General features: G+C 46.3%; 3 protein-coding genes across 7 annotated transcripts in view; 2 read left to right on the top strand and 1 right to left on the bottom strand.

Moving 5' to 3' along the window:
* Window positions 1-1,609: 1,609 nt before the first annotated feature.
* On the top strand, window positions 1,610-13,619 carry TMEM221 (transmembrane protein 221). The gene is made up of 3 exons (XM_054981546.1): window positions 1,610-1,919; window positions 9,993-10,078; window positions 12,321-13,619. The coding sequence occupies exons 1-3, from the start codon at window positions 1,618-1,620 to the stop codon at window positions 12,839-12,841; spliced, it is 909 nt and encodes a 302-aa protein (XP_054837521.1). The 5' UTR covers window positions 1,610-1,617; the 3' UTR covers window positions 12,842-13,619.
* Window positions 13,620-14,712: 1,093 nt separating this feature from the next.
* BORCS8 (BLOC-1 related complex subunit 8) lies at window positions 14,713-21,879 on the bottom strand. The gene is made up of 4 exons (XM_054979764.1): window positions 21,765-21,879; window positions 19,856-19,968; window positions 17,277-17,341; window positions 14,713-15,117 (listed from the first exon to the last, which is right to left on the bottom strand). The coding sequence occupies exons 1-4, from the start codon at window positions 21,799-21,801 to the stop codon at window positions 15,012-15,014; spliced, it is 321 nt and encodes a 106-aa protein (XP_054835739.1). The 5' UTR covers window positions 21,802-21,879; the 3' UTR covers window positions 14,713-15,011.
* The window catches only part of RFXANK (regulatory factor X associated ankyrin containing protein), a 15,236-nt gene continuing 9,022 nt past the window's right edge, over window positions 21,280-27,493 (top strand). The window contains exons 1-4 of one of the 5 annotated variants that reach the window (XM_054979748.1): window positions 21,282-21,500; window positions 23,702-23,784; window positions 24,116-24,353; window positions 26,052-26,135. In XM_054979748.1, the coding sequence (XP_054835723.1) occupies window positions 24,158-24,353; window positions 26,052-26,135 (280 nt within the window). In that variant the 5' untranslated portion in view covers window positions 21,282-21,500; window positions 23,702-23,784; window positions 24,116-24,157. Of the gene's footprint in view, window positions 21,501-21,857; window positions 21,940-22,902; window positions 23,237-23,701; window positions 23,785-24,115; window positions 24,354-26,051; window positions 26,136-27,493 lie in introns of those variants that run through there. The other 4 variants (XM_054979747.1, XM_054979749.1, XM_054979746.1 and 1 more) reach the window with 4 other exon arrangements.

Here is a 27,493-nt window from a genome sequence, read left to right as displayed (position 1 = left end):
TCTGCTGCCATACTGATGTACACCCAGAGAGGAAACGGTGGGGTTTAGCAAACCATCAAAAGCGAACCTGTTAAGTGTCTACGCACAACTCAAAAGCATACAATCAAAGTCTCCCCACTCATTCACAACAGTGCCTTGAGATTTCTGTTTGTCCCTGCAGCTGAGTTTAATGCACAGGAGCCCACCTAAGGGGCAACAGAGGAGGGCAACTGGAAGGGGCCTTACAGACCATCTAGTCTAACCCCCGCCCAATGAAGGAACAGCCCAAAGCATCCCTGACAAGTTTTTGTCCAGCTGCTCCTTGAAGGCCAGTCCCTAAACAGGCGATTTTGCTGCTGAATTACTCTTAAGGCGAAGTTTTCCCTAATGTTCAGCCAGTACCTTCCTTCCTGTAGTTTAAACCCATTGTTTCGAGTTCCTAAAGCAGCACTTGCTAATTTGTTCCCGCAGTGCAGTTTCCCTACTGAAGTGTGGTTCACTAAGCTAAATGTGTCTTTGCTCCCGAGAAAACATGTGCAGATGGGCAATTGGGGTTGCCAACTTGAGGATGGGAAATTCCTGGAGATTTGGGGATAAAGCCTGAGGAAGCGAGAGACCCCAGCAAGATATGATACCATAGAGGCCAACCTCCAAAGCAGCCATTTTCTCTAGGAAAATCAAAAAGAGTCCAGTAGCACCTTTAAGACTAACCATCTTCATCAGATGCCTGATCAAAAAAAGTTTTGATCAGGCATCTGATGAAGAGAACTTGATTCTCGAAAGCTTATGCTATAATAAAATTGGTTAGTCTTAAAGGTGCTACTGGACTCTTTACTATTTTGCAACAACAGACTAACACAGCTAACTCCTCTGGATCATTTTCTCTAGGGGAGCTGATCTCTAGGGCTGGGAGATCACTTGTAATTCTGGGAGATCTCCAGGCCCTGGGAATGGCAACCCTACAGTAGATGCAATTCTAGCCAAGTGTCCTCGAATGCAAACCCAGCCCGACTCAGAAGGCGGATTGCTCTCTAGTAAGCAGTCTGTGCTCTTTGGTGCCTTTGCGACCCTCATATCTGCAGGAAGAATGGATGGGAAAAGATAGTTTTGAATGGGTAGCGTATTGGCCTCCCTGCAATAGAAGAACAAGATCCGGGTCCAGTCGCACCATCAAGATCCACTGGATTTCCAGGATCTGAGCTTCCGAGAAAGTCTTGACTCTCAAAAGCGCAAACTCTGGAAATCCAGTCGGTCCCGACGGTGCAAACGGACGCGAATGGGTGCAAAAAGTTCACTTCGACGACTGCAAAGCGGACGGCGCCTAATCCAGGCCGTGCCGCTTCGGTCTGGCCTCGACGCCCGGCAGCAGGAGGGCTCCTTTCGAGGGGCCGCGGCGTCCCCCGCCCCCTCCCAGCCAGGCTGGAGGCCAGACGCCCCCCGCTGGGCTCCCGCGCCTCTCCTGGAGCCGTCGGAGGAGGCAAACTGGGGGGGGGGGGCGAGCGCCCTCCCCTCGCCCCTGGTCCCTCCCCTCCCTCCGCCTCCTCGCCCGGGCGTCCTCCGTCCTGACGCTGCTTGGGAGAAACTTTGGCCGGAGTCGCCGCCGCTCTTGCGCGGTCCCCGGGGCCGTCGAGCTCCGCGATGCCCACGCCCGCCTCTTACGGCCAACGCGCCCTGGGCGCGCTGCTGCTGCTGGGCACCGTGGCCGGCCTGATGGCCGTGCTGGCCTCCATGCTCATCTTCCAGATCCAGGCGGGCAGCCGGGCCGGGGGCAGCGGGGGCGGCCTGCCCGAGGGGGCCGGCCGGGTGCTGCTGCCCGTCGCCGCCGTGCTGGCCTCGCTCTGCCTGGTGCTCAGCCTCAGCTGCCTCCTGCTCAGTCTCCTGCACGGCTACTGCGGCGTGGAGCGGGGCGCGCCGCCAGGGGGCGCGCTGGGGCCGGACAGGTGCGTACTGCGGGTGTGGTGGCCAACCTCCAGCTGGGGTCTGGAGAGCTCCCGGAACCACAACTGGTCTCAGGCGACAGAGGGCCGTTCCCCGGGAGAAAGTAGTTGCTTCGGAGACTGGACTCTCCCTTATACCCTGCTGAGGTCCCTCCTCCTGCTCAACCTCCCTAGCGGTGGTGGAGAGTGCCCTCAAGCCATAGCTGACTTATGGCGACTCCTGCTGGGGGTTTCAAGGCAAGAGATTAACGGAGGCAGTTTGCCATTGCCTGCCTCTGCAACCCTGGCCTTCTTTGGAGGTCTCCCATCCAATTACTAACCAAGGCTGACCCCACTTAGCTTCTGAGATCTGCCAAGATTAGACTCACCTAGGCTATTCTCTGCCCCAGGGTTGGCAACTGGGGCAGGCGCTGAAAAAGAATGGAACTCGGAGGATTCGAGCTTCTGAGATAAGGGTGGTTTTCCCATATATGTTTAATTCCGTTGTAATCGGCCTTGAGCCCATTCATCAGAGAAAGGCAGGCTAAAAATGTCTTAAATAAATATACGCATTTTACTTAGGAGTTGGGTATGGGTGGGTGAGGACTCCCGGCAGGGTTCTCTCCCATCCAGGCAGCACCTAGATGTACACTTGCTTTGGATCAGAAAGGGTTAACCATCCCTGGCTTCTTTTAGGATCAAGGTGTTCCCACAACAGCCTTGCAAGGTAAGTTGGGCTGAGAGAGAGAGAGACAGGCCTAAGGTCTGCTTGTTAACAGAGTGGCAAGTTGAACCTTGGTTTCCCTGTCCAGTTCTAACCCTTGCTTCCCTAAACTCTACCAGGCATATGAAGTTAGTTGCTTTGAACTACGTACAAAAAGGTGGGCCGGAAAACCCAGAAATCATGCCATTCATCATCATAGTAACAACACTAATACTATTATCATTTATCATCATTTATTTTGAGGATCTTATATAGAGCCAAAAAGCAGCTACGAAACACCCCGACAAACCCAAAATCTTCAGAAAACTATTTTTTTGAAATTAACCTTGGGTTCGACGGCATCCCCATTTTTATATGGCTTCCTCTATACATATATTTCTGTAGCTCCCGCATTAGGATATTACATCCTACATTTTCCCAGCTTCTCCTTCCCACAGTTATTTAAGACTGTAAATTCTTTGGAGACGGAGGCTTGATTTTTAATGCACATAGAAATTACAGCTCCCTGTAGGAATTTTTTTTCTGCTGAGCAAGCAGATGCTGTTTTCCAAACACGTTTGAAAGATACGTCTGGTCCGCTCTTCGAGGAATCTGACTGGGCTGTTTGAACCGGTTGCTACCAACGAAACAACAGCTTTTTAAAAGCCAGATTCTGTTGCTGACCAGGGTAAGAGACCAGCACTACTTCTTCAGACTGAATTTAGACAGCACCATCTAAAAGAGGAAATAGGCCCCAGACCCCAATGAGGTTACAAATTACCTTTAATATTCAATTGCAATATAGGGGGGGAAAATAAAAGGACATGAACACTTGTCTTTGTGTTAAGATAGGTCCTGTTGGTCTGGTTGGCCCTGATGCTATGTTCAAATTATGGAGGACAAAAATCGGTAGTAATGATCACTCACTAGATTAGGCTAGTAGTCAATCTAACCAGGTATCTTCTTTCCATACTGTGTCCTTCTTTCCACACTGCGTAACCCACCTTGAGTCTCAGAAAGGTGGACTATAAATGACATAAATAAATAAATAGTGGCCAGCCTGAAAAGCTTGTAAGCAAGTCATGGCTCCTGGTGACTGAGGTACACTGCCTCTGGACATGTAAGCTCCGTTTAGCAATCGCAAGCAACAGCCATTATGGGACCTCTTCTCGAGGAATTCAGCGAATCCCGTTATCAGCCATCTGGCCTAGTGGCCATCACCGTGTTTCCTGTGTGTTGTCACTGCTGTGATTCGGAGATGGGATTTCCCTAGGCACTTAGTCAGGATCCTCTACAAAGACATCCCCTTAGGAGAGAATGCCATTTGTTGACCTAGAAAACGTCTGGCCCATTCATTTGGCCTTGCTTGCTTTGGCCTTGAGTACTACTGGCTAGTACCCTGCCTTGCCATTCAGCAAAGTTTTGAAGACTTCCTCCAGTGTAAGGAGCCTTCTTCCAACTTTAAATTTTATTTGGAAGGATAAAACCGGTAAGGACAATAGAAACAATATATAACCGCATATTATACTAGAAACTATTTCTCTTCTCCTTCCCCTTACTTACATACACTCAATATTTTATATTCAAAAATTTATAATCTTAATTTTTACAGTTGGTCTACTTTGGTAGTAGCTATTCTTAGTTTTTCTTAATTTTCAACTACGTAGTCAAAAAAGTGTTTCCATTTTTCCTGAGATTCTAAGATTGGTCTATTGTGTATATAAAAAGTTGATTTGGCCACAGACGCATATTCATAGAATTTTTCATCCGCTCCATCACATCAGGACGAGATTCTGTCTTCCATTTTGGTGCATATGCTACTCTCACTGCTTGTCGTCATATATTTTAAAAGCTTGCTGGCTGCTTTTATAATATTACTAGGTAAAATATTTAATAACATATTTTTAGGGTTCAGCTCAAAGCAAAACTTTAATATCTTTTGCATTTCTTCATGTATTTTTGTCCAATATTTTCTTGGGAAGCTTTCTTCCTTTTTATATGGTTGAAGGAACCTAAGGCAAGATACAAGCCAATTATTTACCATGCTCAAGAGTAAAGTAGTGACACACCCCAGTCTCCAAAGCAGCCTGGTTTTTTTGTCTTGGTATACTTGGGGGATCCTTTCATCCATGCAGAAAAATAGGACTCTGTCAATTAACCAAGATAATTTTTAAAACCTCAGGAAAATAGTCTGAGGAGGATTGAGCGTGCTCTGAGAGGCACAACCTGTTGCGAGAAGATGGAAATGTAGAAAGGGAGGGGGTAATAGGCCAGCAGGGTTGCCAGCCTCCAGGTGGTAGCTTGAGATTTCCTGGAATTACAACTGATCTCCAGTTGACAGACATTAGTTCCTCCGGAGAAAATGGCCGCTTTCTGGGGTGGAGTCTTCGGCATTATACCCTGCCGAGCTCCCTCCCCTCCCTAAACCCCACCCTCTCCAGGCTCCACCCCCCAAAATCTCCAGGAATTTCCCAACCTGGAGTTGACAACCCTAAGCATGAGTGGGCCTGTGAGATTATGGACTCCTAGAGGACAGTTTGGGATCTCCAGTTTGTTCCCTCTGCCTGCAACTCTTTGTGCTTCTAGGTTTTAATTATAGCAATACCAATATTACTGTTTGCTGGCAATTTGACTTTCCCATGCCTGACCTACCTTCCTCTGGTGAGTAGGAATTGCCCCCGCATAACCAGCTAAGGAAGTTTTATGAATGAATGAATGAATGAATGAATGAATGAATGAATGATTAACCATTAAGAGCAGGAAAAAAATGCAAGAATACAGATATAATTACATACACATAAATACAATTATTATAAAATGCATTTTACCTAAAATGTAAAAGTTAAAGGGAGCTTTAGGGATGCCCTTTTCTCCTGGGTCACGTCTGGATGACAACAGATGGGCTGCTACAGATTTCCTGGACTTCCACAGAATGGCTGTTGTCAGGGCTTTTTTTCCGGGAAAAGAGGTGGTGGAGCTCCGTGGGTTGCCCTCAGAGAAAATGGTCGCATGGCTGGTGGCCCCGCCCCCCTGATCTCCAGACAGAGGGGAGTTTAGATTGTCCGCGGAGGCAATCTCAACTCCCTTCTGTCTGGAGATCAGGGGGCGGGGCCACCGGCCATGTGACCATTTTCAAGAAGTTCCGGAACTCCGTTCCCCCGCGTTCCTGCTGAAAAAAAGCCCTGGCTGTTGTCCATTTTGTCCTTGCTCTGTTTCCGATGCTCTCCAGGTTGGGCGTCCAGCTTCAGCCAGGAATGACTTGGCCAAATCATTAACAAAAACACATTCGTCCCCAACAAGAAAAACACCCATTACATGCAGAGGCACGATTGGAAAACGCTGCATTCGCACGCCCAAGGTCAGGGTTGACATGTTTAGCAACAATAGATGGCTGAGGCCACGATCCTATGTAGACTTACCTGGGAGTAAGGGGGAACATAGCGGTACTTGGTTCCTAGTAGATTTGCATAGAGAGCCAATGAGGTACAGTGGATAGAATGTAGGACTAAGACCTGGGTTCCTATTCTCCACTCAGCTAAGTTCAGTGGGTGATGTTGGGCTAGTCTCTCTCTCTCTCTCAGCTTAACCCACCTCACAAGATTGTTGTGAGGATAACATGATGGGGAAGAGAATCTTGTCTGCTGCCCCGAGCTCCTTAGAGAAAAGGGGGAATAAAAAGGTAACAAAGGAAAATGCCTACAATTGCCCTATAAGGGACTTAGGATCCTATAAAGAGGAACATCAGCTTTAGTTATAGGTGGGTAGCCATGTTGGTCTGCAGCAGAGCAAGATTCAGGTCCAGAAGCACCTTAAAGACCAATTGGACTTCCAGGGTATGAGCTTTGGAGAGTCAAAGCTCCCTTCATTTAGGGAGATACATTTAGAAGGAAGTTTTGACTCTTGAAAGCTCATACCCGGGAAATCTTGTTGGTCTTTTAGGTGCTTCTGGACCCAAATCTAGCTTTAGTTATGTTAGTTAAGCTCATTTGAATTCTGCTTTTCAGTTCAATATATTCAAAAGAAGAACAACCTCAATTATAAGAACAACCTCAATTGTAAAAATCAAATCACAATAAAAAGAGACAACAACTTAAAATAAGCTGTAAACTCACTCAGAGAATAAAGTGCCCACACAATCAATTGTTTAATGCTCCGAGGAATAAAAACTTCTTGATCCGGGCACCTAAAAGACAGTAACGCAGTAGGCAGGAGAGTGTATTGGAGAGCCACCACACAAAAGGACCCGTTTCCAATCGTAATGCTTAACTAGATGTGTTTTGCACAGAGACGTCTTTCAATATACATGACAGAACCTCCATTTTCAGTGCTGGGATCTCCTCTGAACAAAAAGAAAGATTCTGACTGCAGACAAACACAAAGGATGTTTGCCCTCCTGCTCTGCCCATCAACTTCTTTTACTAGATAGGAGAGATCTCTATACAGTCAAGGAGTGATGCTCCCAAATCCTGCACAGAAGTACCGCCAAAAAGTGTTGCAGTTATCCAGCAGGGCCCATCTTTTGCTCCTGCAAAAAACAATTGGGGACCCTGAAGGGATTTGCAGCAGAGGACAGGATGAGGCCCCATCTTAAAGATGGCTCTGACTGCAGTCTCTTTATAAGCCATTTACCAAAATGGAAGAAACATTCTCCTTGCATTAGACTGTTCTCTCGGGGCCAAGCTACAAGTGACGAATGACACTTGAACGGCTGGTGAACAGACTCACGTGTATTCCTCCCTCTTCACTTGCGCTCCACTTGCACTCCACTTGATCACGTAGTGAACAGGGAGGAATACACGTGAGTCTGTTTACTTGCCGTTCAAGTGTCCTTCGCCACTTGTAGCTTGGCTCTCACAGAGGCAGTTAAAAAAGTATTCCTTTAAAAAAAGGAATAAAAAGTTAAAAGTTTAAAAAGTATTTGAATTTTGCTCCAGGACACAACTGAAATCGGAAGTACAGGGCTCCCATTTTCAAAAGTGGTCCTATTTTGCATAATATACGCCGAATGTGTTTACTGCTATGCAGAATTTATTCTGGGTTTTTTGATGAGGAATAGCAAGAAGATTAAGAAAGGCTTAAGCCCCCACTGCACGTCTTGCGGATATACTTAAAGATGTGTGTGAACAATGCAGTAAGGGCTAGGAACTTGACTTTTAAAAAGAACCAGAAGTGGATTTGAGTATCCAGAGCGACATCCTGTGCAAAACAAGAGTACGCAGGCCTGCTTGTATTACTCTGCACTAAGGTTACCAACTCCAGGTTGGGAAGTTCCTGGAGATTTGGGGGGTGGAGCCTGGGGAGAGCAGGGGTTTCGGGAGGGGAGGGACCTCTACAGGATATGATGTCATACAGTCTACCCTGCTGTTTCCTCCAGGGGAACTGATCTCTGTGGTCTGGAGATCAGCTGCAATGCTGGGACTGATCTCTAGGCCCCATCGTGAGGCATTGCTACGCCACACAGTGACACAGACACAGATGGCGATCCCGTCAGTGTTACAGTTATTTTAGCGAGCACCGTCTGAATCCAGCACGCTGGGGGCTGAGACGGGCAAGGGCTTATTAAAGCCTTCGCTCACGTTCTGCATCTTTCCCACACGGTTGCTGTCATACCAAATTACAGCTTCAGATTTTCTCCCCCCCGCCCCATCCACCCCAACCCTGACGCTCTGGACTTTTGCAAACAAAGTCTGTGCTCACCCCGCATTAATCCCCCTCCCCTCCCCTCTTGTGCAGTTGCCCAAACAAAGCCCCTTCTATGCTCAGGGAGAATGAATGGGGAGGGGGGAGCAGCAGGCAGCGTTCCCAAAATCTGCCGTGGCTCCCTGAAAAGATGAATTTTCAAAACAAAGTTAATCCAGAGGCCAGCGCCTGCCCCAGAGACCTCATACCCCCATCTCGCCATTTTCTGACTGAGATGCCGGCGCTAGCTTGTTTGAAATGCCAAATAGGAGATGAGGGGAATCTGTTTGGGCAGGGGGGTGTCGTTTATTAATGTGACGTTGTTTTAACAACAAACTCAACAATCCATCAATACTCATTTGGCATCTGCAGTTTGTCCGAGTTATATTTCACAGAGACAGTTTCTTTGGGGCTTCTTCTACACGATGTATAATTCATAAAGAAAGGAAAAAAAACTTTAAAGATGCATACATTACTACAGGGGAAAATTTGGCACGAGGAAATGGAAAATGGCTCAACTGCAAAGGTGGGTTTATTTCACACAAGAAAGAAGTGACATGAAATAAATCCTTTAATTGAACCAAGAAGAAGCTCATGAGATTGTGTTTCACCTGTAAAAATCACAAGTGTTTTTCATGCAGGGATAGTCGTGCTTGGCTTCCTTGTTGCTGCTTTAGCTGCCCACATAGAGTGGCAAAAACACGGCTTCCACATGGCAGGTCACTCACATTTATGTTATTTATGTAAATTGAAATGTTGTACTCCGCCCTGAGCCCGCCTGGCGGGGAGGGCGGACTAAAAATATAATAAATAAATAAATAAATAAATAAATAAATTTTCCCTGGCCCATTCCCCTGCAGTGGCCATTGGCTTTTCAACTTTTTAAAACTCACTGTGAGGCAATGTTGTACAGTGGTTAGAGTGTCAGACTAGGATAGCCCCACTCTGCCATGGAAATTGTGGGGTAACCTTGGGTCAGTCACTCTCAACCTAACCTATTTCACACGGTCATTGTGAAAATAAAATAGAGGAGCGGAAAATGATGTAAGCTGCTTTGGGACCCGATTGGAGAGAAGGGCGAGGTACAAATGAAGTAAATAATAATAATGCATAATGTCTGTCCATCAGGTTCTCAGAATTTGCAAAAAAAAAAAAAAGCCGCTAGCTCCTTTTGTTGTGGAGATATAAAGGAAAAGGGAATATAGCTGTGAATTTCCTGCATTGTGCAGGGGGTTGGACTAGATGACCCTTAGGGTATCTTCCAGCTCTGTTTCTATCTCTGTAATGAAAAAGGCTAGAGACCTACTTTTAAAAAAGAAAAGAAAGCTGGGGTGGGTTGCTATGCCACTATAGCGATGTGTAAATTACCATTTTTCCCCCTGTGGTCGGGAGATGGCTGCCATGGGGGATGGGGACAGGGAATATGCCACTGATGTCAGGAGGTCCACCAGCAGAAACGGGATGATCCAGACATTCCCATCTGTCCAGCAACTACCCAGGTTTTCTAGCAATCTCTTCCAAAACAGTGTAGCAAAGCAAGTTTGGGGGAAATTGCTGGGGGAACCCCCAGGAAGTGCACAGAAGTATCTCCGCTGCCCCCCCCCCAATAATCTAATCCCGGGCAAGCCAGCCCTGCATTAGTGAACACAGTCCATGAAATCCAGTGCTTGAAAAGAAACGGGTAACCCTCCTTCCTGCTCTTGGCCATCTCACAGGGCTGACTGGTTCCTGTTGGATACTCGCAAAGTCCGCCACGTCGCCGTGGGTCTCTTCTGCTGCGGAGTCTCTGCCTACCTCGCAGGCAAGTTGGGGGTTTTCTTTTGCTGTCGGGGCCAAAGCATATCACCCCGGTGCCAAACTAGAGCTTTTTCTTAGAGGGACAAACCAGAGAAGACATGGGGGAAAGCCATGGATCGATTTCCCCAGTGTTCCTTACTGGTAAGCAGGGCTTTTTTTCAGCAGGAACGCGGGGGAACGGAGTTCCAGCATCTCTTGAAAATGGTCACATGGCCGGTGGCCCCACCCCCTGATCTCCAGACAGAGGGGAGTTTAGATTGCCCTCCATGCCACTTCAGCTTCAGCGGCACGGAGGGCAATCTAAACTCCCCTCTGTCTGGAGATCAGGGGGCGGGGCCACCGGCCATGTGACCATTTTTGCCGAGGGCAATTTAAACTTTAAAAAACTCCTCCCTTGTTCCAGCTGACCCAAAGTGACATCATTGTGCGGTCCTGAGTTCCACCACCTCTTTTCCCAGAAAAAAAGCCCTGCTGATGAGTGGCATGTGGATTTGGATCATGGCCACAGTGCAGGCCTTCCCACGCACAAATACACACACCCTACAAAATTTGTTTTTTTCTCCATGAACAACGGCTAGTTGGCAGGTGTCAGGAAAAGGACATGGGCTAAAGGGTTAACAGTGAAATCCTAAACAGCATTACTCCAGTCTAATCCCATTGATTTCAATGGACTTAGATTCGACTAATTTTGTTTAGGATTTCACTGTAAAATTCCCATCTTCTGCAACATAGCATTGAACCAAAGCGGCCCCACCGAAGCAGCTATATATCAGTTAAAGTCACTCAGGCAACTAGTTCACAGATTCTGAGTGCTTGCTTGATCTTCCGTTACAGGAAGACACTTTTGTATCCCCCAAAATAATCCTATGTCCTTCTTTGAATTAGCTTTCTCTTTCCTTTTGCTGCCACTTACTTCAACTAGACTAGAACATTAAAACACATTAATTTATTGGGGAGAGGGGAGTAGTCAGGAGAACACTTTTTTTTATAAAATATCTTGTGACCAGTTGAGCAATATTTAAGATGGGAGCTTTTGCCAGCCGTCAACTAGGTACAGTTTGGTGTAGTGGTTAAGAGCAGCAGGACTCTAATCTGGAGAACCGGGTTTGATTCCCCACTCCTCTGCCTGAAGCCAGCTGGGTGACCTTGGGCCAGTCACAGCTCTCTCAGAGCTCTCTCAGCCCCACCCACCTCACAGGGTGTTCTGTTGTGGGGGGGAAATGACATACCTTGTAACCCGCTCTGAGTGGGCGTTAAGTTGTCCTGAAGGGCAGTATATAAATCGAATGTTATTATTATTATTACAGAGTTAATTATTTTCTTTATTACTCTTTCTGCCTACCTTCAAATGCTATCTGCTTTTCCCTTGAAGGACTTCCACAATGACAGTAGATGTCTATGTGGTGGAGTGGGTGGAGGTGGGGGCTGCAGATCTAGCCCTCTTAGTCCCTGTCCTGAAATTTTCCATTTTCATTTTTTAAATAAAGATTATGCAGCACGAACCTTCCAGGTTGCTAAGTACTAAATATTCTCCCACCCTTCAGTGTTTTCGTTCATGCATTGCGGTTGCTGACAATCATTAGGCCTTTGATTAAATTCTACAAGTATATTATTTTAAATATTTAATACACTTAAAAGAGCCCCGTGGTGCAGAGTGGTAAGCTGCAGTACTGCAGCCCAGGCTCTGAGTTTGATCCTGGAGGAAGCCGGGTTCAGGTAGCTGGCTCAAGGTTGACTCAGCCTTCCATCCTTCCAAGGTTGGTAAAATGAGCACCCAGTTTCCTGGGGGTAAAGTGTAGATGACTGGGGAAGGCAATGGCAAACCACCCCCTAACAAAAAGTCTGCCAAGAAAACATCGTGATGCGACGTCCCCCCATGGGTCAGTAATGACTCAGTGCTTGCACGGGGGACTACCTTTACCTTTTACCTAATACACTTAAATTGTGTTAGACATATTGGCCTACCTGTATCTCGCTTCCAGCTATTCTACATTGCCCTCTACTGATGGATATACTGGAATACTGCCTCTGAGAACGGAGCGACTGTTTTGCTATCTCATAATAATGAGTGATAGATGTATCCCTCTTCAATTCGCCTAAGCCCACTTTAAAGCTATCTAGGGCAGTGGCCACCAACACATCCCGTGGCAGTGAGTTCCACAAGCTAAATTAGTGCATTAGCATTAAGATGCAAGAATGCCAAACTCACCCCAAGGCCCTATTCATGCTTCTTCCCTTCCTCCCAGCCATCTCCATATTCATGCTGGTCTCCTTCGAGGTTGAAACGGGGATTACCAGCGCCTGCATCCTGTCCTCAGGCATTCTTGTGCTGCTCATTACGGTGACCCACGTGTTGATCCGAGCATCCAAAGCTGCATGGCGCAGCGAAGGGGAGGTCTCCCATACCCTCTATGAAAACGACTCAGCCCACGGCAGTGAGACACCTGCTGCTCATCTCAACAATGCCAAGAATGTGGTTGCGCCAAGGCCGAGGCCAGAGATTCACCGCGAGTTCTCGTATCCACCGTATGTTGAGCAGAAGTCCCACCTCACCACACCAGCCAGCAGCAACATCACCTCTTCAGAGAGTCCCAGAGTGACACCCGAGAAGGAGAGCTACAACGTCCCTAGGATGCACCGAACGCTTTCGGCTGAGTCTGGCCTCCTGCAGCCCCATGGGAAGCCCTGGAACGGGGTCACGCAAGAAATGAGGAATGTCTTATCTCGGAAGGTGACAGGATCCGGGAAAGATTCAACTCTGGTGTAGACCTCTGAGACCAGAGTTTGTGTTGCTGCAGAGGCATTCAAGAACTAATTGACCCCTTGTAAGACTGTAAGGATCACACTCCATAATCCAGAGCATCTTTGCCCCACTGGGTAAAACCAAATGTCTCTGTCTGTAGCCGGTCAGATACTTCTAAGGGATTTCCAAACAGCAAACACAAGACCGTCTGTCTACACATTAATGTCCTGCCATTCCTCCAAGGAGCTCAGGATCGCCTACAGGGTTGCCCCCTCCTACCTTTTATCCTCGCAACAACCCTGTGAGGTAGTTTATGCTGAAACTGTAGCCCAGGTCCACTCTGAATTTTATGCCAGAGTGGGGCTGTGAAGCCATGCAAAAGCTAGCAACATCTCTGTTTGCCGGAGGCTATCCAAGTGGAAAGGATTTTTTTAAAAATCCCAGGTAGACATGGAGGGTCCTTTTTTTAGCGATCACTGCTAATAGCCCAAAATATATCCTGCAGGAACACCTCTTGCCCTTTTTCCTGCCCTTCGGCCCGGTTTGAAAATGTATTTTTAAAATTATGAGACAGTGCACCAATTCTTAGCCCCAGCATTCCCTTTTTAAGCAGAGAGAGACATGAGCGTTTCAGGCTGGCCCAGCCAGATCTCCCCTTTACCACGTACAAAACTGCCTTCGGCAGAGTCAAACCCTTGGCCCAATTTTGTCTCCTTTGCCAGGCAGCAGCGATGTGGCGTCTCAAGCAGAGAACAGCCTCTCCCAACACCGGGGAACCAACCCAGGACTCTGTGTATGCTTATAAAAATAAAATGCAGTGCTCAGTTACCAGTAATCGATTCAGCGCCAGTTTATTTTCCTTGCACATGTTGCGGTTTGTGTCCGATGCTTCAGAGGAAACGAGCCCCAAACAAAACACAGCCGGGTTCAGAACCTAAGAAATGCTCTGCTAGATCAAAGCTCCATCTTCTCACCATCTGGTTCCCAACAGTGACTGATGTAATGTGTTGCAAAACCCATAAAGTAGGGCAGCAAGATTCCCTTGCGGTTGCCCTCTGCCCAGTCACTGGGCTTCAAAGGTAAACTGCCTCTGAATACAGAGGTTCTATTTCCCCATCATGGTCAACAGGTATTCTTCTCCTGCCAGGAACTTCCTTATCCCCTTTTAAACTGGGTGTACAAATAGGCAGTTTGGCAATTCCGTTTCTGCTTCTGTTTTTGGTGGTCTGGATGTATTTGTTTCCTTAACACCATGAACACAAAACAGTGCCCTAGAAATGCTTAACAGGAAAAAATTGGCAGAAGGCAGGTTGCAAAACAAAAGATTCCATTGTGATTGTGCAAAGGAAACACAAAAACAAAACGGATTCGGCAGCATTCTGGGCCTTAGATGGTGGCTGTTCCTGGCAATTTATGAGCCAAACATTCCCACGTGCATACTTCCTGTTTCTCACCCATGCTGTTTTGATTAGAAAATCCCCCTGTGGCAGCATTTCTCCCCTGTGCAAACTTCACCTGTTATTTTTGCACCATTTTCCGGTCAACCCTACCAATTAAATCAACTACGTTCTTGTTGACATCCCCCCTCCCCAGCATTTAAGTGGCACATCAGGAATCGGTGAACTCGTAGTGCTGGTGGTGAAACCGGGCAGAATAAACAGCTCACAGCACCAAAATACAAAGCCAGAAACCAGGTGCCTCTTCTTTTGAGCAATGCGCCAAGAAGGAAAGAGCAGCGGAGCGTTTTGCACATGTGCCTCCCTGCTGCCTGAGGCTGCCCCTCACCCCCAGACCCATCCAACACTTCGATTTGACCCAAGAAGAGAGAGAATGCCCAGCTGGGATATTTGGCCCATGCCATGGACAAGAACACATGGATTGGGCTCCTCCCTCACTTCCCTCCTCTGCACCAAACATTTTAAAAATAAGTAGACTGAAAAAAGAGAAAGAAAAAGAACGCACCCCTAAGAATCCTAGCCCAGAACAAAGTGGACTGAGTCATCCTGGTATAAATGGTCTTCTGATATCAGTTCTTCAAAATGTTTAATAACAATTTACTAAAACAAGAAAAAAATGCGGAGGATGAGTGTAGCGGTGTCGGGGCTGCTTCTTTTGGGCATATGTAAAACTGGGGCTCCTGTACATGGGGCGGGGGGCGGGCTCAAGCGGTTTCCCCGTGGCCAGCTTTCTACAGCTACCTGCGGGTGGAATTCAGCTGCTCTTTCACTGCAATGGCATTCCGGAGTAACCCATCGATGCTCTTGAAATAAACACAACTGTCCTTCATGTTCTTGATGGCACTGGAGGAGAAAACACAGGCCAGAGATGAAGGAGTGTACTGCAGCATCCCCCCCCCCCCAACCCTTCCACAGAGGTCCCCAAACCCCCACCTCCCAACCACAGACTTTCTCATTAGCTCGTGCAGAAGTCCACTTTTTGTGTCTACTTTTAAAATTGGTCTAGCTGCTGGTTTTTCCCCCCAGCACAGAAACCAAAACTTCACGCTGCTACTTTTATGCATGCAAAGCTACCTTACACAAGAGTAGAACCAGGCTTTTAAAAAAAATCTAGCATACTAATTTGAAACCTCAAGGAGTTTCTTTATGACGGGTCCCCAAACTTTTTGTGGGTATATTTGGAATTCTGACAGAAGATGGTGGGCACAACCACAATATGGCTGCCACAGGAGGCGGAGCTAACTACAAATGGCTGCCGTGGGAGGTGTAGCCAACCACAAAAAGTCAAGGAGAAAGGTTATTCATAATTCTCATAGGAGTTCTTCAGCATTTCAGACAGAAGCTCTGTTTTAACAGGATGCTTTTAAAAAGTAACATCGTTTAAAAATATTTTATTGTGTACACACAAAGTAACTATACAAACTGAGCTAGTTAAGAAACCCTCATCTGACAGAATCTGTCTTCATTTTGAGGGCAGCCAACACATTTCCACCAAAAGGAAAGGGGAAAAAACCCTGCTGCTTTTCCTGGTTATCCCTTTACACGGACCCTTCTGATCCTACAATATTTCTTGTAACCATTTTCGGCCTATACTATTTCTTGTAACTATGACGACGCTGAAGGCCTTTAGAGCGCTCACTGCACGCCTGATGTCTACAGTCGGAGAGAAATTCTGGGCAAATTATTTAGGTTCCTTTTTGAAAAGTGAACACAATCCAATGAAGTGATACTATCAATTTCCATCTATTACAGAAATATATTCAAATTGGAAAGATATGATGACTTCAATGGAAGCTCTTGATAGGCGCATTATACACATTTTAGCCATGCTGACCTATCAAGTTTAGTCAGAACAAAGCCCTACTGAGTTTTTAGACTATAACTATGCTATTTGCACAGGTAATGTATCCTACGATATAAAAGGTGAGCCATACTGGTGACGACTCGCCTTTTATCCTGGTGCAGGCGCAGTGAGGGGCCTGCAGGTGTGCCCGCGCCAAGCTTCTGAGGGCCGTGGAGGCAGCGAGAAGGCGTGGCAGCTGGCCCAGCCTGGGTGCAGCATAGCCCGGTGGGGCAGGGCAGCCCACCAACTCAGCAGAGTGACCTTGGTGAGCACAGCCCTCCCAAGGCCCCACAACTAGAGCCTGTTGTATTGTTTCACACAACGGACTCTGGTGCTAGTGTTACATAAAGCCACTATCAGCATTATATTCATAAACATCAGAAACTCAAAAAGCTATACCTGGCCCTGCCCACATTCTAAAAACACTTGGCAGGTTCCTTATTGGGGTCCCGTGCTATACAACTAAGTTTTGCAGTCTCCCTCCCACCTCACCCGTCAAATGAAGCATATTGATACATGTGTAAATGCTTGCCTATTGGCACAAAAGTGAAACAGGTCTACCAGCAAAGAAGGGAGAGCCCTCCAGGTATGCCATTGCTATTTTCATGATATTTTCAATATTTTCATAATTGCATTTTGTAGATTGGTCAGCCACCTTGGGCCTGCCAATCTGAGGCAGAAAGGAGGCCTCCAAATGCTTTAAAGTCTTTTTGACACCCTCGCTCCAGCTTGATGAGACTTGAATATGCTAACTTTCTTCTAGGAGCTAAAGAATATGGAGGGTTCATCAATAAGTTGAAGTGTAGGGAGGACAGGCCTACTCATGCCCCTAATAAACTGTTGGGGCAGATTTGGGTATAGAGGAAATGTCCTGACCATTTAGCTCATCTTTAGAGTTAAGAAAGCAGCGAAGTTGCTAGTCCTCATGGCTGCAGAGAAATAAGCTTGAACATGGCATGGGCAATATTAGCCACATCTGCATGGAATTTCCAGGAGCCTGGGAGAGAGAGGGTGGCTCAGGTACCCAATTCCTTCCCCATGACTAGCACAGGGAACAGATCAGTCCCTCCTGAGACTTCCACCCACTCAGGCACTCAAGTCCTGGAAGCAAGTGGTGATGGTGGAGGGCTGTGGTCTGGAAGGGGATTTCCCACAGTACCTGCAGGCATACTCCACGGTATAGATGGCTCCTTGGCTCTGCTCCTCCCAGCTCTGCATGTCCGCCTGAAAGACAGATGGCAGGTAGATATGGCTCATTGGGGAGCTGATCAGTTTTCCTAGGCCTACCCCTTCCAAAAGGATCCCTTTCTCATTTCTCTGATGCCCTCTCTGCACCACCTTTATGCCTGCTGCTGGATCCAACAGCATAGTGCTCCGCCTTTACCTCTCAAACCCTCTCCGGCCTTGGTTCTCCTTCCACTCTCCTATGTCGAGGAACCTTTGTCTGTGACCCTCACACCTTTTCCAGAATTAAAACTGGAGAAGGGGCTCGCTCTTAGTCCTGAACTTCTCCAGTCACAATTGAGATTCAAGGGGCGGCCCTCCTTGACTTCCGCAACATTCGTTTTGGTTCATTCCCACTGCATCCTTCCAAAGCAAGTTGCTCTCAGCAGAGACTCGCCCATGCCATCCACTGACTGCATGGACACAACAGAAGCTTATGTGAGGGACGCAGCCAGTTGAATGATGGGTACGTCTTTTGGCTGAAAAAGGGCACCCAATAAAGGCCCTTTTTTGGATATCAAATGAACAATACCGAAATTCTGAAAAAGTTCTAAAAATACAGTGAATAATACTGAAATAAACAACGTTCTCAGCTTATTAAGAAACTCTCTCTATCCCCTCTCCTCCCTGGTAACATTACAAGTCTTACCAGGGCTTTTTTTCTGGGAAAAGAGGTGGTGGATCTCAGTGGTGGAACTCAGGACTGCACAATGACGTCACTTTGGGTCAGCTGGAACAAGGGGGGAGTTTTTTAAAGTTTAAATCGCCCTCGGCGAAAATGGTCACATGGCCGGTGGCCCCGCCCCCTGATCTCCAGACAGAGGGGAGTTTAGATCGCCCTCCGCGCCAAGTGGCGCGGAGGGCGATCTAAACTCCCCTCTGTCTGGAGATCAGGGGGCGGGGCCACCGGCCATGTGACCATTTTCAAGAGGTGCCAGAACTCCGTTCCACCGCGTTCCAGCTGAAAAAAAGCCCTGAGTCTTATCCTAAAAGTCTCCAGTTGCCTTTTCCTGCTGCTGTTTAATACTAAAAACAATGGAATTAACAGCATATTGCCATAGCAGCTAAATCACAAGGTAGGCCACGTTCCTTGAAGGACAATGTAAAAAACAAACTAGGGAGGGGCTGTTTTCCAGAGTATGGCCCCCTCTTTCCCTTGTTTCCCTGCAGCTTAACAAGGAGATGTGATGCGCTCAGATAGATAAAGACGTTAGGGATTAGGAATAAATCTTTTATGAAGATCCAAAATGCTCAAGATCTTGGGATGACCTTGCCCGTTCACCAACCTTCAAGCCACCCTTCTCACACAGCACGCTGTAATTAATACACAACGCTAAATTAACCAAGGGACTAAGGACTCAGATAGCATCTCCCTTCACATTATTTGCAGCACAGTTTCATGGTTTTCACCACCGGAGAACATCTAACACGAGCCACAAGAATGCTTCCCCTATCGAACAACACATGCCATGTTGAGCCCCAAATCCAAGCACAGAAGTGGGTCCCTTAGCCCGCAAGATTCAAAGAGTGAGCTACCACTGATAAAGAGCTTTTAAATGCGCACCATTTTATGGCATTCATTTTAGTTTATCCAACCAAAGAAAATCACAATTAACGACATCTTCTTAAAGTAAGTCACTATTTGCAGAGCTGTGCACATACCATGAGAAAAACGCGTTTTATGTTTATTATAATATCTTGCCACCAGGCAATCAGGTTTTTCACCAAGAAAAACTCAGTTTTATAACTTGTATAAATTAAATTAATCCAGCATATGCACAACTTATTTTAGTTACCAAAATGTTTACTATTTTGCATCACCTATCTCAGTTTCACAAATAATGGAAAGGGACTAGGATGTTCAGAAAATACAGAATTCCTGTCCCAAGCACTGGGAATATGATTCATAAGTCTATTCCTGCAAGCACTGTGGGCAGATTTCAAGACTATCCTCACAGGGCTAGAATATTGCTTGTTTGAAATGAAAGCTGAACTTCTATGAGATCACAGCATATACACAGCTCTGGCAACTTTTGCCATTTCATAAATCGGAAATCAAGCATCAGGGAGAGGGAGAAAGAGAACATGACATGCCCAAGGTCAAGTCCAAGGCAGAGATGGAACTCAAACCCAGATTGCTCAGCCTCCTCAAGGCTAACTCTCATTCCACTAGGCCAGATTTTAACGCTCTCATAGATTGTTAAAGCAAGTGAGCCTGAAACCTGAAACACCTCTCTCAAATTCTATGCCCTTCTGCATTTGAAAATAAGGATTCTCCCATCCCCCTGCAGTACTTCAGGTCTCACAGCAAGGTTTACTGCTATCAGAATCCCAGGTGTACTTTAGGTTTCAGAAGGAAGGCCCTAGCCTGGTATGCTCCTTTTCTAGCTGCAGGGAATGATTCTCTCATGCGATTCTTCATCCTGCCACCTGGTTGCCCATTTCATCAGTTTTGTGCAAGAACTGCATCTCAATTCTTCCAGCCTTGACTTTTAGATTCAGAACAGAACTTGCCTTATGCTGGGCCAGTTCCGGGAGGGACCGTCTGACGTGCTCTTGAAGCCGATACAAGGCGACGGAAGGTTCATTGGCCAAGACGTACATGCTCTCTGTAAACTTGTCTGTCACTATAAACAAGGAACAAGGCTTCCCTTTAGGTCCACACCAACAAAGGTTTCACCTGCAACATTTCTGCCTGCTAGGTAACTATTTCCCACCATTACTATATCTAATAAATTATACTTTTATCGAGACCTCTCCCTATCACCACCACCATGAGAGCTCAGCGTGGCTTCTGCAGCTTCCTCCTGGCTTCAGGAATATTTTTTTAGTATTAGTTTACTGAGTATTCGTTTATTTCCACTGGGTGATATAAATGTGCTCAGGCTGGTTTACACCATTTAATGGTAATTTCTGGGTTTTAAAAGTTTACAATCTCTATCTGATAACTAGTGAGAAAAGTATAATATAAAGGAAGTACATAATAAACAAATCTCCATTCTGCCATAAAGTGTGCTGGGGTAGGTGGGTCTTGCAACCAGTCACTGTCTGTCTGTCTGTCTGACCTACCTCCCAGGGTTGTTGTGAGGACAAAAAAAGGAGAGCTGCATGTGAGCTCCTTGAAAGAATAAGATAGATGTACTGCTGTATCCTTTAAAACCAATGATGTTGTTTTCACTTGTTTAACTAGAATTTGTATTCATTTTAATGTCTTTTGCGACGTGTTTTAATCTAGTTGCTGCAATCCGCTGTCAGTTAAAACCAGTAAGTATTTTAAATAAACATCATCTATTCAAAAGTTACAAGACATATACCATAGCTGGGGGCAGGGGAAGGGGGACATACCTTTGCCCAAGAAACAGCCCTCCCTCCCTTTCAAACAGACAAAAGGATTACTCTCCAGCAGACCATGTGGACTTTAAACCAGATTTAGCCATGTATTGCAACCATTTCTAAAATCTATTACATGAGGTCAAACTTCTCCCTTCCTTTGGCAATGTAAGGAAGGTATAGTTGAGAGAAGGTAATCAGAACAAAGACACAGAGAGAACTTTATGGCTGAGCAAGGACTTGAGCCCTCATATCAAAAGCTCAATCCTAGCTAGCACCACGCTCTCAAAGGGTGCCAGTGAAGTAAGCTACCATTTCTGATACACCCCCAACACTGTGCTCATTGCTAACTGGGAGTGCTGTGTGCCATACAATTGCCAACTCGAGGTTCGGAAATTCCTGGAGATTTGGAGGTGGAGCCTAAGAAAGGTGGGGCTTGAGGAAGGGAGGGGCTTTAGTGGGGTATAATGCCATAGAGTCCCCCCTCCAAATCAGCCATTTTCTCCAGGGTAAGTGATCTTTGGAGAGCAGTTGCGGCTCACAAGATCTCCAGCCACCACCTAGAGACTGGCAACCCAATAGCATTTTGAAGTGAGAAGGGATGGGGCGTTGCGTTACCAGCCTCCAGGTGGTGGCTGGAGATCTCCTGGAATTACAACTGATCTCCAGGTGACAGATACCAGTTTCCCTGGAGAAAATGGCTGATTAGGAGGAGAACTCTATGGCATTATACCATTCTAAGGCTCCTCTCCTCCACAAATCCAGCCCTCTTCAGGCTCCACTCCTAAAATCTCCAGGAATTTCCTAACTTGGACCTGGCAACATGAAGGTAATAAATTCTGCTCTCTCTGGAAATACTCTTTGCACAAGTTCGGAGAGACTCTCCCATTTTATGGTGTATGGCAATATTTCCAGCACTAAGGGGCGGGGAAGTTAAGATCTTTTTTTGGTAAATTCTTCAGGGGTACATCTGAAACTATGTGAATATATCAAATCCGTTCCCCCAATTATAACCCCCCTGAACCATTCTCGCCCGGAAGCCATTCAGCGTGACACAACCCGGAAGTAACCGTCTCGTCACGGCTGCCGTTACCTTTCTTCACTTTCAGCTGCATTTCAGGCTCCTCCATGGTCCCCAACGTTCTTGAATTGGATTGAGACCTACGGGGTGGAGAAACCGGGCCGGAAATCCAACTGCGCGGCACTTTCCGGGGCTCACGCGCACCTCCACTAAAGAACCGGCTGGAAAACAGAGACCGGCAACAAAGGTTCTTTCGGTTCTATTACCCCACTTTCCCCTTCCCAATCAAATCTGTGATCGCGGGCTGTGCGAAATTCCCCACCGTGCAGGCTCCACCGTCTCGTTCTGTTCCTCCTTGCCAGGGCTTAAGGGCAAGGATTGGCGGGTGTCCAAGCCCTCCATTTTTCACAGTGCTGGGCTGAGTGCTGGGAACAACCCCAGTGCCTCTGGGCACGTGCAGAGTGCGTTTTCTTGCAGTTATCACGCCGATCTACTAAATGGACGTAACTTTTTCCCCCTTATGTGGAAATATAAGTCGTGGGGGAGAGCTGTATCTATGTCTTAGGGGAGTTTAGAGAGCAGGCAATAGTACGCAACTGAACTTGTTATTTGATGCTGTTGTTTTAAAACCGTAGCATTCCAGTGTTTGTTTTATGTAAAACTGCTAAATCAAGACGTGGAAAAAGACCTTTTAAAAATAAGCAACCAAAATACGATACGATACCATTTACAATACAATACCGTTGACTTCCACTGTATGGCACTATTTCCAGCGCTAAGCTGCGTTTTAAATATGTGATTTCAACTTCGTATTTAAATTATTATTTGCGTGTGTGTGTGTATTGTTGTTTTAACTTATTGTATTATGATAATAATTGTGACCCGCCCTGAGCCCGCTTGCGGGGAGGGCGAGCAAAAAAAATTAATAAATGAAATGAATTAATTTACCCAGAAGTCCCCTCCACTGGCACTATTCTGGGAGTATTTTAATAACCTAGAAAATCTTAGAACTAGAAACTCTGTCGTGGGTTTTTTTTTTTTTGGTAGCCGAGCTACCAACAAAGCATAGGCAGGGAAATATTTCGCTTCTTTCAGGACAGTGGTATAAACTGGGGAGAGCTGCATCTGACGGATTTCTGCCTGTCTGATAAAGATGCTGTGGATTTTAAATGCTTTTTACAGATGACTTTTTTGTTTGTTTGTAACTTAGCATAGGTCCACGCAGGAAGAAATCTCTCTTGGCATCTTAAAGACATCTTGTGGCAACCTCTGAACCACCAAAGACTGTCCCTTTAAGACCGTCCCTTTAAAGGACGGCGCTGTCTCCCGGTGGGGGCAGCGGATAGGTGGAGCTGGAGGGTGCGGCGGGGCAATTCCCAGGTAGCTCAAGCTCTCCCATTCATAACCCCACAACCCCTTGCAGCTCTTAAAGGGCCAGGCAGCAGGCGGCGCTCCCTCCAAAGGTCAGGTGCATTGTGGGAAGAGAAAGTTACTTTCAGTTTTGCACCAAAGGAAGTGGAGAGAAGCAAGGAGGAAGAGCTGCGGTGAGTAAAACCCCCATTAAGTAAAGTCCACTCTCCAGGGCCTTTGCACCAGTATTCATGAGAGATGGGCCAGTTTCACTGCAGAAATTAGAGTTAACAAAGTACAATCAGTTGCAAGAGTTGGTTAGGTGGGAAATAGGGTTGCCAGCTCCTGGTTGGGAAATTTGGGGGGGGGGGGGGTTGGAGCCAGGGAGGGTGAGACCTCAGCAGCACGGCATTATGTCCTCCCTGTAAAGCAGCCATTTGCTCCAGGTTAACGGATCTTTGCCATCTGGAGATCAGTTGTAATGCTAGATCTCCAGGTGCCTCCTGGAAGTTGGCAGCCCTAGCACTGGGGAATGATCCCTTCAGAATGTACTTTTCACAGGAGCTGGGTGGGCTCTGTCATGTGTTCCTGCTACTAAGGCAGACTACTCTTGATGCGAAGGTGTTGTACAAAAACTGTATGCGATTTCCTACCAACAGTGTGCCTTTGCAGAATTTACTTGCCAATAAGAAGCCAGAAACATCAACCTCTGCCTCGCCTGCTGCCCTCACCAAGCCTTGGAGTAAGCCACTATCTTGCCCCCTTCCCAATCTCCAAAGCATGTTTAATTATTCAGTAGGTAAAGCATGAAATGATGCCCTGTTTTCTTATTTTAATGTCAACGTGGTTGTTCCAGATGGCTGCCTTTATGTATACCACCAATGCCAAATGTTGTCAGGCCAGCCAGAACAACTGACACCTACCGGCACTTTTTAAAAAACCGGGCTATAGTCACTTTGGCCATCTTTTAATGATATTGTAAATGATGTGTACTGTAATGGAAACCTATTTATGGCAACAATCCAATTAATAAATATTTGACACAGGAGAATATTATGCTGTTGTCTTTAAAGGCACTTGGGGAGTTGTGGACCCACTTAAGGAGAGAATCACCCATGGGAGAACATGGGGCAGCTCCCAGTCTCTCAGCTGGGGGCTTTGAGAGTTCCCAAGGAGCTCACGTCACTGAATTGACTCAGACCACTTTGGCGAGAGACCTGGAGGTGCCTGCGAGTGATGGGGACGATGCCAACACCCTGATAATCCTGCAGTTGTGTCCCTACACGGAGGACGGAAATGATTTGCATCCAGGTAAGGACCAGCCAGCTTTGAATGGTAAGTTAGCAAGGGGAGGGGACTGAAATTGCCAAGAAGCAAAGTGGGATTGTTTGAGGTCTTCCTTTAACCTGCACCTGTTTTTCCAGCAGACGTGCTGCTTATTTAAATCTCTGAATGTTGGCCTCTGTTAGCAGGGCCACACATAGGCTGTGATTCCACTGGGGCTCAGGGCTTGGCTTCTTCAGTATCTCTGCTTTTAAACACTTGGGTTTCTAGCCCATATTGTTTCAAAGACATAGAAGATGGCAAGAGGAATCTGAGATCGCATTGATAATATTTCCTCAAGGTGTGCGTACGCGTGCACTCTGAATAGCTTATTCACTCTTCTCTCATTAATACATTTTTATTGGATGGGTCAATATATATTCAATTTCAAATACAAATACGTTCCATTTCAATTCCCCTGTGTATATTTCCCCACCCCCTCCCCTCCCCCCCTTTTCAATAATGACTTCCAACAGCACTCCAACCCCCCATTATTAATAATAGCTTATTTTTATACTAAAGTTGTTCTTTTCTTATTATTAGTAAAGATCTTCATTATATCTTATCTTACTTAATTTCTTTAAAAAACCCCGAAAGACCATAATTGTCCGCTTATTCACTCTTCTCGTGATCATCAAGACCAGAATAAATTGATTGACCATGAACCCTCCCTCTAAGGAGATTGCACAAAATAAAATAAACTGATGTATTTAGTTTGCTTATTCTGTCACAAATCACCACAATATTTTTGGAGCTCTGCATGAATGTTGCGGCACTGGTTAAAAGAATCAAAACAAGGATCATTGACTGATACCCCCTTTGGGATAGATCGAACCTCCATGTTTAGAGGTAGCATACCTCTGAACACCAGTTGTTGGAGGCCAAAATCAGCAAGGAGGTTTTGGCCTCTGTATGTTGCTTATAGGCATTTCAGAGAATCTGGTTTGCCTGTATGAGAAGCAGCATTCTGTGACTGGCAGTATAGGGTAGTGGTCAGAGTGTTTGACTAGGATCTGTGAACCCCAGTTCAAATCCCCACTCTGCCATGGAAGTTTGCTGGGTGACCTTGGGCCAGTCACGTGCCCTCAGCCTAACCTACCTCACAGGGTTGTTGTGAGGAGAAAATGGAGGAGAGGAGAGTGATGTAAGCAGCTTTGGGTCCCCACTGGGGAGAAAGTCAGGGTGTAAATGCAGTAAATAAATAAATAACATAATAACATTTGATACACACACACACACACACACACACACACACACACATACACATACACCACCCTTCAGGACAGCTTAATGCCCACTCAGAGCACTTTAAAAAGTGTGTTGTTATTGTCTTCATGACAATCACCCTGTGAGGTGGATGAGGCTGAGAGAGCTCTGAGAGAGCTGTGACGGACCCAAAGTCACCCAGCTGGCTTCAAGCATAGGAGGGGGGAAGCAAACCCGGTTCTCCAGATTAGAGTCCTGCCTCTCTTAACCACTACACCAAACTGGCTCTCAGAACTGGACGGACTTTTGGTCTCATCCTGCAAGGATTTCTTCTCACATCTGATTCTAGTAGTGTGAAAGAACAAAAAAAAACAGATTGCCAGCATTTAGGGTAGGTTGGAGTATTGTCGTGAAGACAGACTGATTTTTGGAAGGGGCTGTTAAACAAGGTTTGTTTGTTTGTTTCGCCTAAAAATGCAGATGGAGGGATCCTGAAACATTCGACCACTTTGACAAACCGCCAACGGGGCAACGAGGTTTCTGCCTTGCCGGCTACCCTGGACAGTGAGTATCTTCTCCTGATCCCTTTGCGTGCACAGCATCCGCTTTGTGAAATGAAAGCAAAGGTTGTGTTTGTGTCAGACAGACGGACAGACAGAATGGGGCCATAGAGGGAGGGAGGCATGACCCAAAAGCATTTTAATAACTTGCTGTGTATGTGACTCATTTGAAATTCAGAAGACTTCTCTGTTGTTTTCCCCAGAATCCATTACAGTCCAGGGAGATTTGCCATTAGTAGGCAGCTTCTGAGGGATTGACTAGAACAGAGGTCTCTCGGGCAAATGATAAAGTTAAGCTCCAGCTCCCCCCTGTCTGCTACTAAAAATCACAGCACTCAACAGCTTTAAAAACAGAGAGATTTTCGTTATTAGAATACAAAAATCATGCAAACTCAAAAGGCCCCAGTAAACCCTCAACAGCATAAAAACACTCTCCTAAAAGCAACACTGAAACAGAAAGTCTGTTAATACAACCGTCCCTAAATAGAAGCAGACAATGCAACTAATAGGATTGATTACAAAGGCAATATAGATCAAAAGCAGATTAAATACATCATCAGGTTTAGGAATAAACACACACACACCACTCCAGGGTCAGTTGTTCAAGCAGTCCCTTGCTAAACTGAGGCTCTGAAGCAGATTAAGCTGTCTTAACTTTTTGAAAAGTTAGTACATCTCTCTCTCTCCCTCCACATCCCTGATGTGGTTCCACAGAATGTTCAAGATGCAGTAATTCAATGTCTGCAGGGCTTTTTTTCAGCAGGAACGCGGTGGAACGGAGTTCCAGCACCTCTTGAAAATGGTCACATGGCCGGTGGCCCCGCCCCCTGATCTCCAGACAGAGGGGAGTTCAGATTGTCTCTGCGCCACTGAGTTCCACCACCTCTTTTTCCCAGAAAAAAAGCCCTGAGTGTCTGCATTTTTTGAGTGGGGAAAGAATCATGCTTCTAGCCCTCAGTTTTACAGTTCTGGTTGCTGTATCTCAAAAAGGACATTGCAGATCTGGGAAAAGTACAGAAGAGACCAACTAAGGGGTTGCAGCACCTTTCCTATAAGGAGAGGTTGAAGATTCTGGGACATTTCTATCTTGAAAAGAGAAAACTAAGGGGAGGGGGAACATGAGAGAAGTTTATAAAGTTATGCACGGGCTCGAGAGAGTGGACAGAGAGACCTTTTTCTCCCTCTGCCGTAATAATAGAACTCGAGGGCATCCAACGACGCTGATGGGCAGTAGATTCTGAATGGACAAAAGGAAATCCTTTTTTACTCAACGAGTGGGTAAATTTGCCGCCAGGGGATGTAAAGATGGCCACATGCGTTGACGGTTTTAAAAGGGGATTAGAAAGAGTCGTGGAGGATAGG

This window comes from Eublepharis macularius, chromosome 5 (genome assembly GCF_028583425.1).
Source record: "Eublepharis macularius isolate TG4126 chromosome 5, MPM_Emac_v1.0, whole genome shotgun sequence".
Lineage (NCBI taxonomy): Eukaryota > Metazoa > Chordata > Lepidosauria > Squamata > Eublepharidae > Eublepharis > Eublepharis macularius.
This window is presented reverse-complemented; position numbering and strand designations above follow the sequence as displayed.

Bases quoted from the DNA above. Each gene is read 5' to 3' on its own strand.
- TMEM221 (XM_054981546.1), top strand. From the start codon at position 1,618: ATGCCCACGCCCGCCTCTTACGGCCAACGCGCCCTGGGCGCGCTGCTG. The intron at 1,920-9,992 runs GTGCGTACTGCG...GCCATCTCACAG, and splicing joins GGCGCGCTGGGGCCGGACAG to GGCTGACTGGTTCCTGTTGG. The intron at 10,079-12,320 runs GCAAGTTGGGGG...CCTTCCTCCCAG, and splicing joins AGTCTCTGCCTACCTCGCAG to CCATCTCCATATTCATGCTG.
- BORCS8 (XM_054979764.1), bottom strand. From the start codon at position 21,801: ATGGAGGAGCCTGAAATGCAGCTGAAAGTGAAGAAAG. The intron at 19,969-21,764 runs GTAACGGCAGCC...CCTTGTTTATAG, and splicing joins GCAGCTGAAAGTGAAGAAAG to TGACAGACAAGTTTACAGAG. The intron at 17,342-19,855 runs GCAAGTTCTGTT...TCTGTCTTTCAG, and splicing joins CGGAACTGGCCCAGCATAAG to GCGGACATGCAGAGCTGGGA.